General features: G+C 52.6%; 1 protein-coding gene across 1 annotated transcript in view; it reads right to left on the bottom strand.

Moving 5' to 3' along the window:
- The window catches only part of ftsj3 (FtsJ RNA 2'-O-methyltransferase 3), an 86,635-nt gene that overhangs the window by 35,055 nt on the left and 38,847 nt on the right, over window positions 1-12,733 (bottom strand). The window contains exons 8-11 of the mRNA XM_085975827.1: window positions 9,522-9,626; window positions 8,142-8,242; window positions 4,522-4,608; window positions 3,312-3,455 (exon numbers count right to left, since the gene is read on the bottom strand). Of these exons, the coding sequence (XP_085831953.1) occupies window positions 3,312-3,455; window positions 4,522-4,608; window positions 8,142-8,242; window positions 9,522-9,626 (437 nt within the window). The remainder of the gene's footprint in view (window positions 1-3,311; window positions 3,456-4,521; window positions 4,609-8,141; window positions 8,243-9,521; window positions 9,627-12,733) is intronic.

Raw genomic sequence — 12,733 nt, 5'->3', positions numbered from 1 at the left:
GCTAAACCCTTTACAAACCTCTGGTTAGGCTTCAGCCGGAGTGTTACGTACAATTCTGGGGGCACCGCACTTTGGGAAGGTTGGCAGGGCCTCAGAGAAGGTTAAGGGGAGATTGACCAGAATGGTACCAGCGATGAGGGACTTCAGTTCCATGGAGAGACTGGAGAAGCTGGGATTGTTCTCCTTGGAGCAGAGAAGGTTAAGGGGAGATTAAAAGGAGGTGTTCAAAAATGTATAGGGGGTTTTGACAGAGCAAGTCGGGAGAAACTGTTTCTTCTCGCAAGTGGGTCAGTAACCAGAGGTCATAGATTTTAAAATACTTGGAGGAGGTTACAGATATAGGGAGGGTTGTAGGGGCTGGAGGAGGTTACAGAGATAGGGAGGGTTGTAGGGGCTGGAGGAGGTTACAGAGATAGGGAGGGTTGTAGGGCTGGAGGAGGTTACAGAGATAGGGAGTGTTGTAGGGGCTGGAGGAGGTTACAGAGATAGGGAGGGTTGTAGGGCTGGAGGAGATTACAGAGGTAGGGAGGGCTGTAGGGCTGGAGGAGGTTACAGAGATAGGGAGGGTTGTAGGGGCTGGAGGAGATTACAGAGATAGGGAGGGCTGTAGGGCTGGAGGAGGTTACAGAGATAGGGAGGGTTGTAGGGGCTGGAGGAGATTACAGAGATAGGGAGGGTTGTAGGGCTGGAGGAGGTTAGAGATAGGGAGGGTTGTAGGGGCTGGAGGAGATTACAGAGATAGGGAGGGTTGTAGGGCTGGAGGAGGTTACAGAGATAGGGAGGGTTGTAGGGCTGGAGGAGGTTACAGAGTTAGGGAGGGTTGTAGGGGCTGGAGGAGGTTACAGAGATAGGGAGGATTGTAGGTGCTGGAGGAGATTACAGAGATAGGGTGGGTTGTAGGGGCTGGAGGAGGTTATAGAGATAGGGAGGGTTGTAGGTGCTGGAGGAGGTTACAGAGATAGGGAGGGTTGTAGGGGCTGGAGGGGGTTACAGAGATAGGGAGGGTTGTAGGGGCTGGAGGAGGTTAGAGATAGGGAGGGTTGTAGGGGCTGGAGGAGGTTACAGAGATAGGGAGGGTTGTAGGGCTGGAGGAGGTTACAGAGATAGGGAGGGTTGTAGGGGCTGGAGGAGGGATGGGAGGCGAGGGCCATGGCAGGATTTGAAAACAAGGATGGGGAATTTTATAATGCAGGCTGTGCCGGACAGGAGCCAATGTAGGTCAGCGAGCTCAGGGGGGGTGATGGGTGAACGGGACTTGCTGCGAGAGAGGATACTTCGCAGCTGGTTAAGGTGCACCAAATGCAAGGAGAAAACATGAGTAAATGACAATACTGCGGATGCTGGGAATCTGAAATAGAAGCAGAAAATGCTGGAAACATTTGTCAGGCAGCATCTGTGGAGACAGAAACAGAGGGAAAGCAATGGAAGTGAAGAAGCTAAAAGAGTCAAACGGAAATCCCGTCGGAGAGAAGAGCAGAACTTCACTCGGATAATTCCAGAGATGAAGGGGTTGACTTATGAAGAAAGGTTGAGCAGGTTGGGCCGATACTCATTGGAGTTTAGAAGAATGAGAGGTGATCTTATCGAAACATATAAGATACTGAGGGGGCTCGACAAGGTAGATGCGGAGAGGATGTTTCCCCTCGTGGGGAAATCTAGAACTCAGGGGCACAGTCTCAGAATAAAGGGTTGCCCTTTTAGAACTGAGATGAGGAGGAATTTCTTCTCTCAGAGGGTCGTAAATCTGTGGAATTCTCTGCCCCAGAGAGCCGTGGAGGCTGGGTCATTAAATACATTTAAGGTGGAGAGAGACAGATTTTGCAAGATAAGGGAGTGAAGGGTTATGGGGAGCGGGCTGGGAAGTGGCTCTGAGTCCAAGATCAGCCCTGATCTTATTGAATGGCGGAGCAGGCTCGAGGGGCCGAGTGGCCGATTCCTGCTCCTGTTCAAGGTGGACATTCCTGGAAGAGAAGTGGCAGTGAATTAAACACGAATACAATACCTCTGACGTCGCATATATGTTCCGGTTCTGACCAAAGATCACAGGCCTGAAACGTTAACTCGGTTTCTCCCTCCGCGTAGGCTACCTGACCTGCTGAGTGTTTCCAGCATGTTCTGTTTATATTATAAAGTAAATAACGGCTGGTGAATGGTCAATCACCTCTTGTGTACAGAAGAAATAGGAGCAGGAGTAGGCCAGTCGGCCCCTCGAGCCTGCTCTGCTATTCAATGAGATCATGGCTGATCTTCTACCTCAACTCCACTTTCCCGCCCGATCCCCATATCCCTCGATTCCCCTGGAGTCCAAAAATCCATCGATCTCAGTGCTGAATATACTCAACGAACCGAACATTCACAAGCCTCGGAGTGAAGAAATTTCTCCTCATCTACATCCTAAATGGCCGACCCCTTATTCTGAAACTATGCCCCCTGGTTCCAGACTCTCCGGCCAGGGGGAAACAGTCTCTTAACATCTAACCCTGTCAAGCCCTGTAAGAATTTTGTATGTTTCAATGAGATCACCTCTCATTCTTCTAAACTCTAGGGAATATAGGCCTAGTCTACTCAATCTCAAGGCAAGCATAGAAACATAGAACAATAGGAGCAGGAGTCGGCCATTCGGCCCTTCGAGCCTGCTCCGCCATTCAATATGATCATGGCTGATCCTCTATCTCAATACCATATTCCCGCTCTCTCCCCATACCCCTCGATGCCTTTTGTGTCCAGAAATCTATCTATCTCCTTCTTAATTATATTCAGTGACTTGGCCTCCACAGCCTTCTGTGGTGGAGAATTCCACAGGTTCACCACCCTCCGAGTGAAGAAATTTCTCCTCATCTCAGTCCTAAATGTCCTACCCCGTATCCTGAGACTGTGACCCCCTCGTTCTAGACCCCCCCCAGCTAGGGGAAACATCCTCCCTGCATCCAGTCTGTCTAGCCCTCCCTGTCAGAATTTTATATGTTTTAATGAGATCCCCTCTCATGTCTTTCCTTAGGTAAGACCAAAACTGTGCACAATACTCCAGGTGTGGTCTCATTGCAGTAAGACATCTTTACTCTTATACTCAAATCCTTTAAAGGCTAAGATACGATTTTCTTTCGTAATTGCTGTCGGTAGCCGCATGTTAACCTTCTGTGACTCTGCTTAAAACTTTAAACTGCAGTGGGCCTTTAGTCCAAACATCATCACCTATGTACAGAAACGTTATGGATCAACAGGACGTCATGCAATCGAGCCGGGGTGTCACGATGCAACACTCAGCCCGGGTGCGCTTGTAACAGGACATCGAGGGAGCCTTAAGACGTTACCTCTTTAGTTCCGCCACCTCCTCTGCTTTCAGGGTGGCCAGCTGATTTTCCAGCTGTTCCTCGTCCTCCGCTGCCTCCTCTCCCGGCTGCTCCAGGGGTTTGCGGACTTCCATCTCCACCTCGCTCTCGTCCCCCGAGTTCAGGCTGAAAAAGACACAAGCATTTAGTTCACGCCGCGGGCTTGCCGTCCCTTGTCCCAATCGTCACCGCTCGTCCCTGAAGCCTCCGCACCCCCCCCTCCCCCTTAGGTTGCGAATGGGGTGGTAGGGGTCACGGATCCGACGACGCCCCTGCACCGCCCCGCCCGCGATATCACGACCGAGTGACCCGCTCGCCACCCGCGACATCATTACGTGCATGCTACCCAATCGCAGAAGGCATCGCGCAGCCATAAAGCGGTCCCCGCCCTCATCCCGACACGCGCGCATTTTCACCTGGCGGCACTGCCATTGTACCACGTTGTCCTACCTGGACTACCTCCATCTCCTCTCTCCCAACCCGGACTATCTCCCCCCCGCCCCCCCCTCACTCCGACCCCCTGCCCGCCAACCTGCTCCATCCAAACCCCCTTTATTCCCCCCCGCCCATTACGCCCTGCAGCGAGGAAAGAGTTAAAATGACATCGCTGGCGGTTTCACTAAATGGTGTAAGAAAGACAGGTGCTAACATGAAAGGCCACATCTATAAAGATGTGGTCAAAGGCAGCTGGCCTTTGGAGAGATATAAAACAATTAAGTGGAGACAGGATGTCCAGCATTTCAACCGCCTTTAAACAGCTTTATTACCGAGGTCGCTTTCCAAGGTATCGCTTAATTAGCATTCAGCAGTTTGAGTGATTGATTCAGGAGGCAGCTTATACATGTTTACATTAAGATTCGTAACCAATCCGTGAAGGTGCATGCGGGCCAAGATCCAATCAGGTGGCAAGAATGAATTGTGCACGAGGCTGCCATGTGTATTTTAACGTATAAAAATGTAGCGTTTGCTGAAACAATTTGGAGAAGTCTGGCTAAAGACAGTGCAGACTGTCTCCCCACCGGTGTAATGAAGACAACTTGACTATCGCTCTGAAAACCTTGCGTCGAGCGTTGGGTTTAAAATACTCCACAACACGCCCTCACCCAGGTGACCTGAACAGCAAACCCCCCCTCCCTCCTCCTGCCCGCGATAGCAACAAACCCCAGAGGATAAGCTCCGCTCGCGCACTCACACGATGTCCCCGTCGAGCTCCTTGGCCTGACCCTTCAGTTTCTTGGCCAGGTGTCGCCGTAGTTTGCTCCTCCAGCTCAGCAGCAACCTGAGGAAGAGAGACACACACACACGGGAGAGAAATCGTCAGCAAGGGGCGCCTCGCCTCGCCGTCAGTGCCATTCCTGGCTATGGCCTTTCAATCGCACCTTCAATCAACCCTCCCCAGTGGAAACTTACCGTCCCGTCTAACGGAAATCAGTGGCAGACGATGTTAGCGCTACCCCCCCCGCCCCTCCCCCATGGGTGCAATGGACGTTGTCTACATGGATTTTGGGAAGGCGTTTGACAAAGTACCACATAAAAGTGGGTAAAGTTTTAGAAACAATAATCATCAAGGAAAAAATGAACAGGACTTGGAGAGGTTTAAGCTAATTAAGGAGAGCCAGCCCGGATTTGTAAAAGGCAGATCGTGTTTTGACTAATCTAATTGAATTTTTTGATGAAGTATCAGAGAGGATTGATGAAGGGAATGCAATGGATGTTGTCTACATGGATTTTCAGAAGGCATTTGACAAAGTACCACATAGAAGGCTGGCTTACAAAATTGAGGCTCATGGAATAGGTGGGTCAGTGGCAGCTTGGATAAGGAATTGGCTTAAGGACAGAAAACAGCGAGTTGCGGTAAATGGCTGTTTTTCAGACTGGAGGATGGTAGACAGTGGTGTTCCCCAAGGGTCAGTGCTGGGGCCACTGCTATATAAATGACCTGGATATTGGAATACAGAGTAGAATTTCTAAATTTGCCGATGACACCAAACTTGGGGGGGGGTGTCAAACAGTGAGGATACCAATCGACTGCAACAGGACATAGAAAGGCTGGCAGAATGGGCAGATGGAATTTAATACAGAGAAGTGTGAGGTGATGCATTTTGGCAGAAGGAACAGGGAGAGGCAATATACACCTAAACGCGCAGTTTTAAAGAGTGTGCAGGGACAGAGGGACCTTGGAGTTAATGTGCATAGGTCCCTGAAGGTGGCAGGACATATTGAGAGAGTGGTTAACAAAGCATATGGGATCTTGGGCTTCATAAATAGAGGTACTGAGTACAAAAGTAGAGAGGTTATGCTGAACCTTTATAAAGTGCTGGTTAGGCCACAACTGGAGTATTGGGTCCAGTTCTGGTCACCACACTTTAGGAAGGATGTGAAGGCCCTTGAGAGGGTGCAGAGGAGATTTACCAGAATGGTTCCAGGGATGGGGGATCTTTGTTACAAGGACAGGTTGGAGAAGCTGGATTTGTTTTCATTAGAGCAAAGGAGGTTGAGGGGTGATTTGATCGAGGTGTACAAGATTATGACGGGTTTGGATAGGCTAGACGGGGAAAGGCTGTTCCCACTAGTTAATGGTACAAGGACTAGGGGACACAGATTTAAGGTTTTGGGCAAGAGATACAGGGGGGGATGTGAAGGAAAACCTTGTTTACGCAGCAAGTGGTGAGGACCTGGAACTCGCTGCCGACGGAAGTGGTGGAAGCGGAGACACTCAGGCCTAGAAATTCGGTGGGCTGCGCCACCAGTTAGCGCCCAAAGAGGGCACTTAGTGGGTTTAGGGCCACGGTCCACAACTCCCACGAAATTTAGCTGGGCATTAGCCGGTAGCACTGCACCGCCACCAATGACGTCATCTGTGGGCGCAGCGCCCCGCTACCGCCCCGATCGCCAAATTTGGTAGCGCCCCCCGCTGTAACGCCGGTCACAATTTGCGACCGGTTCAGGGGGGCCTACCTGCGGCGGTAGAGGCACCGAGGTGCGGGGCGGCCATTTTTTTTGCTGGCCGCCTGCCAGCACCTCTTCGCGCAGCCGTCCCCGGCCTCCTGAGCCCCCCCCCCCCGGCACCGTGCCGGCTGTCTCCCAGAGCCCGGCACTTCTCCTCGGTGCCGGGCTCTTTTGCCAGCACACACGATCTGAGATCGTGCTGCAGCAGGCCCCTCCCCTTTAAGAAGTGGAGGAAGGCCTGCAGTACCGCAGTGCGCCGTGCCGCAGCGTGTGGCGCTGCGGCACGTTGCACTGCGATTTTCAGTTGCAGCGCCCCAAGACGGATGCGGGGCGCCTCGAGTAGCGCCGTGCTTCCGTTTGGGGCGCTCAAACTGAATTTCCGGCGGGCGCTCGAGACTCCTTCCGGGGCGGTACTTCCGGCGCCCTGGCGAGACTGGACCGAATTTCTGGGCCTCAATGTTTTCAAGGGGAAAATGGATAGGCACTTGAGGGAAACAAACTTGCTGGGCTATGGGGATAGAGCGGGGGGGAATGGAACTGACTGGATTGCTCGACAGAGAGCCGGCACGGACTCGATGGGCCGAACGGCCTCCTTCTGTGCCGTTATGACTCTATGGCCCTTGCAATAAAGGCCAAGACTATGAATCAACACTATAGAAACATAGAAGATAGGAGCAGGAGCAGGCCATTCGGCCCCTCGAGCCTGCTCCGCCATTTAATGAGATAATGGCTGATCATCCAAATTCAGTACCCTGTCCCTGCCTTCTCCCCATATCCCTTGATCCCTTTAGCCTTAAGAAATATATCTAACTCCTTCTTGAATGAATTTAATGAATTGGCCTCTACTGCCTTCTGTGGTAGAGAATTCCACAGGTTCACCACTCTCTGGGTGAAGAAATTCCTCCTCATCTCAGTCCTAAATGGCTTTAGACTGTGACCCCTGGTTCTGGACTCCCCCGCCATCGGGAACATCCTTCCTGCATCTAGTCTGTTTAGCCCTGTTAGAATTTTATAAGTTTCAATGAGATCCCCTCTCATTCTTCTAAACTCCAGTGAATATAAGCCCAAATGACCCAATCTCTACTCGTACGTCATTCCTGCCATCCCAGGTATCAGTCTGGTGAATCTTTGCTGCACTCCCTCCATGGCAAGAACATCCTTCCTCAGATAAGGCGACCAAAACTGCACACAATACTCAAGGTGTGGTCTCACCAAGGCCCTGTACAACTGCAGCAAGACATCCTCTTTCCTGTACTCGAACCCTCTCGCTATGAAGGCCAACATACCATTTGACTTCTTAACCGCCTGCTGCACCTGCATGCTTACCTTCAGCGACTGGTGCACAAGGACACCCAGGTCTCGTTGCACTTCCCCTTCTCCCAATCTATTGCCGTTCAGATAATAATCTGCCTTCCTGTTTTTGCCACCAAAGTGGATAACCTCGCATTTATCCACATTATACTGCATCTGCCCAATCGCCCAACCTGTCCAAATCATACTGGAGTTTCTCGACATCCTCCTCACAGCACACACGCCCACCCAGCTTTGTGTCGTCTGCAAACTTGGAGATATTACATCTAGTTCCCTTGTCCAGATCATCATTTATATATATACTAGCTGCGGGTGCCCGGCGGTGCCGAAGCTTTTTTGAGGGCATGTTGTTGTTGGAAGAGAGAGAGGGAGCGACTGGGGGGGAAGAGAGAGAGGGAATATCTATATAGATAGATATATATATTGTGAATAGCTGGGGTCCTAGCACCGATCCCTATCGGCTACCACCGTCTCCCTGGGGCGCCTGTTCCGTAGGTTGACCACTCGCTATCCGAACATCCGCTGCTGTACAAAAGGGGGCGCCACCCTCACCTCAGCTCCTTGCGGCCCAGGACACGCACATCCTTGCAGCATTCCCGGATCTCCGGTGTGGTCTCTGCGTGGTTCTCCAGCTCGGGGCTGTCGAAGGCGATCTGGGAGAGTTGGGGGAGGCGGGTAGGGAGGAGGAGAGAGGAGAACGTCACGTCACATTCTTAACTCCCGTTTATACAGCGCCTTTCAACACCTCAGGACCTCCCAAAAGGGCTTTACAACCAAGGGAGCACCTTTTGTTTGAAGTGTCGTTCACTGTTGTAAGGTAGGCAACGCAGAAACCAATTTTGCACACAGCAAGATCCCACAATCAGCAATCTGATCAATAATCGAAACCAGCTTTTCTTTCTTTAAGTGATGTTGATTGAGGAATAAATATTGGGTCCCAGGAGAGCTCCCCTGTGCTCTTCATCCATCAGTGGCCGCGGGATCTTTTACGTCCACCTCAGAAAGCAGACGGGGCCTTGGTTTAATGCGTCATTCCGAAAAACGGCCCCTCCCACAGTGCGGCGCTTCCTCAGTACTGCCCCTTCGGCAGTGCGGCGCTCCATCAGTACTGCCCCTCCGACAGTGCAGCACTCCCTCAGTACAGCCCCTCCGACAGTGCAGCGCTCCCTCAGTACTGTCCCTCCCACAGTGCAGCGTCCCTCAGTACTGCCCCTCCGACAGTGCAGCACTCCCTCAGTACTGCCCCTCCGACAGTGCGGCGCTCCCTCAGTACTGCCCCTCCGACAGTGCAGCGCTCCCTCAGTACTGTCCCTCCCACAGTGCGGCGCTCCCTCAGTACTGCCCCTCCGACAGTGCAGCGCTCCCTCAGTACTGCCCCTTCGGCAGTGCAGCGCTCCCTCAGTACTGCCTCTCCGACAGTGCAGCGCTCCCTCAGTACTGCCCCTCCGACAGTGCAGCGCTCCCTCAGTACTGTCCCTCCGACAGTGCGGTGCTCCCTCAGTACTGCCCCTTCGGCAGTGCAGCGCTCCCTCAGTACTGCCTCTCCGACAGTGCAGCGCTCCCTCAGTACTGCCCCTCCGACAGTGCAGCGCTCCCTCCGTACTGCCCCCACCGACAGTTCATAAAGTCCCTCAGTACTGGCGCTGGGAGTGACGGCCTGGATTATGGAGCTGGAGTCTCTGGAGTGGAGGCAGCCTTGCAATTGAGGGACAGGAAGAATTATTTTTTGCAGGAATCTCGGGCGGGGGGGGGGGGGGGGCGCAAAGGTTCATTTGCTGCAACGTTTTCCAGTTTCAGTGCAGCGGCAGTGGGAGAGAGAAACCAGTGACTTCAAAGATTAGTTCCACCTTTCTCTCCAGACTGGTTCTTGTCCTTTTGGTCCCCAGGTCGCCGGGGGTCGGGAGATCAGTGCCTGACCCACAAGCCGCTCACCTCACTTGCTTTGTCCAGGAATTCCACCGGGTTTGGTGCTTTGACGAACTCCATCAGCGTGAAGCGGTGGTACAGCGTGTAGTCTCCCTCCTTGTATCCTTCCGCCTGCAAAAAAAATAACTCCACACATCAGGGAGGAACTCGGGCAACTGTTTTGCTCCCGACATGAAGGCAGTACAAGGTCAGAGGCCGGGTATTCTGCGGCGAGTGTCTCACCTCCTGACTCCCCAAAGCCTTTCCACCATCTACAAGGCACAAGTAAGGAGTGTGATGGAATACTCTCCATTTGCCACTTGCCTGGGTGAGTGCAGCTCCAACAACACTCAACAAGCTCGACACCATCCAGGACAAAGCAGCCCGCTTGATTGGCACCCCATCCACCACCTTAAACATTCACTCCCTCCACCACCGGCGCACCGTGGCTGCAGTGTGTACTATCTACAAGATGCACTGCAGCAACTCACCAAGGCTTCTTCGGCAGCACCTCCCAAACCCACGACCTCTTCCACCTAGAAGGACGAGGGCAGCAGGCGCATGCGAACACCACCACCTCCAAGTTCCCCTCCAAGTCACACACCATCCTGACTTGAAAATATATCGGCCGTTCCTTCATCGTCGCTGGGTCAAAATCCTGGAACTCCCTCCCTAACAGCACTGTGGGAGTACCTTCACCACACGGACTGCAGCGGCTCAAGAAGGCGGCTCACCACCACCTTCTCAAGGGCGATTAGGGATGGGCAATAAATGCTGGGTCTTGTCAGCGACGCCCACATCCCATAAAAACGAATAATAAAAAAAACGGGTAGGCGCCATGCTGCCTGTGTCACCCGCACGCTATGTCATTCTTGCTTAATGGGAGCATTATCTAGTGACACACTCAGTTAGTGGGGTTTGTACACACAGAGCAGGAAAGGCCCAGGCTCCATCCCCAGCCTGTGCTGAGTGAGCCTGATCTCACACCCGGTGTGGTACTGAGCCACACACACAGAGCAGGAAAGGCCCAGGCTCCATCCCCGGCCTGTGCTGAGTGAGCTGATCTCACACCCGGTGTGGTACTGAGCCCCACACACTGAGCAGGAAAGGCCCAGGCTCCATCCCCGGCCTGTGCTGAGTGAGCTGATCTCACACCCGGTGTGGTACTGAGCCCCACACACAGACAGAGCAGGAAAGGCCCAGGCTTCATCCCCAGCCTGTGCTGAGTGAGCCTGATCTCACACCCGGTGTGGTACTGAGCCCCACACACACAGAGCAGGAAAGGCCCAGGCTCCATCCCCGGCCTGTGCTGAGTAAGTCTGATCTCACACCCGGTGTGGTACTGAGCCCCACACATACAGAGCAGGAAAGGCCCAGGCTCCATCCCCGGCCTGTGCTGAGTGAGCCTGATCTCACACCCGGTGTGGTACTGAGCCCCACACACAGACAGAGCAGGAAAGGCCCAGGCTTCATCCCCGGCCTGTGCTGAGTGAGCCTGATCTCACACCTGGTGTGGTACTGAGCCCCAAACACAGACAGAGCAGGAAAGGCCCAGGCTTCATCCCCGGCCTGTGCTGAGTGAGCCTGATCTCACACCTGGTGTGGTACTGAGCCCCAAACACACAGAGCAGGAAAGGCCCAGGCTCCATCCCCGGCCTGTGCTGAGTGAGCCTGATCTCACACCCGGTGTGGTACTGAGGTCCACACACACACACCAGGCTCCATCCCTGGCGGGCGTTAATCTCCGCTATGGGGAGGAGGGGGTTCCAGCTCCTGATTACTGTCCCAGCTACTGCGGCCGAGGACCGTGCACGTGGATAGAGTGAGGACACAGAGCTGCTATAGAAACATAGAAAAATAGGAGGTGTCGGCCATTCGGCCCTTTGAGCCTGCTCCGTCATTCAATGAGATCATGGTTGATCCTCTGTCTCAATACCATATTCCTGCTCGCCCCATACCCCTTGATGTCTTTTGTGTCTAGAAATCTATCGATCTCCTTCTTAAATATATTCAGTGGCTTGGCCTCCACAGCCTTCTGTGGTGGAGAATTCCACAGGTTCACCGCCCTCTGAGCGAAGAAATTTCTCCTCATCCCAGTCCTAAATGTCCTACCCCGTATCCTGAGACTGTGACCCCTCGTTCTAGACCCCCCAGCCAAGGGAAACATCCTCCCTGCATCCAGTCTGTCTAGCCCTGTCAGCATTTTATACGTTTCAATGAGATTCCCTCGCATTCTTCTCAAATCTAGTGAATACAGGCCTATTCGACCCGATCTCTCCTCATACGACAATCCTGCCATCCCAGGAATCAGTCTGGTGAACCTTCGCTGCACTCCCTCTATGGCAAGTATATCCTTTCTTAGGTAAGGAGACCAAAACTGCACACAGTACTCCAGGTGTGGTCTCACCAAGGCCCTGTACAACTGTAGTAAAACATCCTTGCTCCTGTACTCAAATCCTCTTGCAATGAAGGCCAACGTACCATTTGCCTTCCTAACTACTTGCTACACCTGCATGTTTGCTTTCAGTGACTGGTGTACAAGGGCACCCAGGTCCCTCCGTACATCAACATTTCGATGGCTCCCAATCAATCGAATCATCGACTGACATGCACCATGAAGGATCAGACATTGATAAACAACACTTGGGGAGGCCGGAATAAGAACAGAAGAATTCGGAGCAGGAGTAGGCCGTACGGCCCCTCGAGCCTGCTCCACCATTCATAGAAACATAGAAGATAGGAGCAGGAGTAGGCCATTCGGCCCCTCGAGCCTGCTCCACCATTCAATGAGATCATGGCTGATCATCGACCTCAACTTCACTTTCCTGCACTCTCCCCATATCCCTTAGTGTCTAAAAATCTCTGTCTTGAATATACTCAACGACTGAGCCTCCACAGCCCTCTGGGGCAGAGAATTCCAAAGATTCACCTCCCTCTGAGTGAAGAAATTTCTCCTCATCTCAGTCCTGAATGGCCGACCCCTTATCCTGAGACTGTGACCCCTGGTTCTGGACTCCCCAGCCCGGGGAAACATCCTCCCTGCATCTACCCTGTCAAGCCCTCTAAGAATTTTACACGTTTCAATGAGATCACCTCACATACTAATGTTGGATTGCAAAAATAGGCCTGTGAATCAAAGCCTGAATCCACTAGTCTTTATATATATTAACCAAAGCTGTAGAGAGGACTGTAGTACTAGAAATCATTCAAAGGATGTTTAGCTTCACGTATTAGGAAAT

The sequence above is a fragment of the Somniosus microcephalus genome, unplaced genomic scaffold, assembly GCF_052327205.1.
Source record: "Somniosus microcephalus isolate GS21.2 unplaced genomic scaffold, FLI_Smic_1.0 unresolved_chr2, whole genome shotgun sequence".
Classification (NCBI taxonomy): Eukaryota; Metazoa; Chordata; class Chondrichthyes; order Squaliformes; family Somniosidae; genus Somniosus; species Somniosus microcephalus.
The sequence above is the reverse complement of the archived record's forward strand: the minus strand, read 5'-3'. Positions and strand labels throughout refer to the sequence as shown.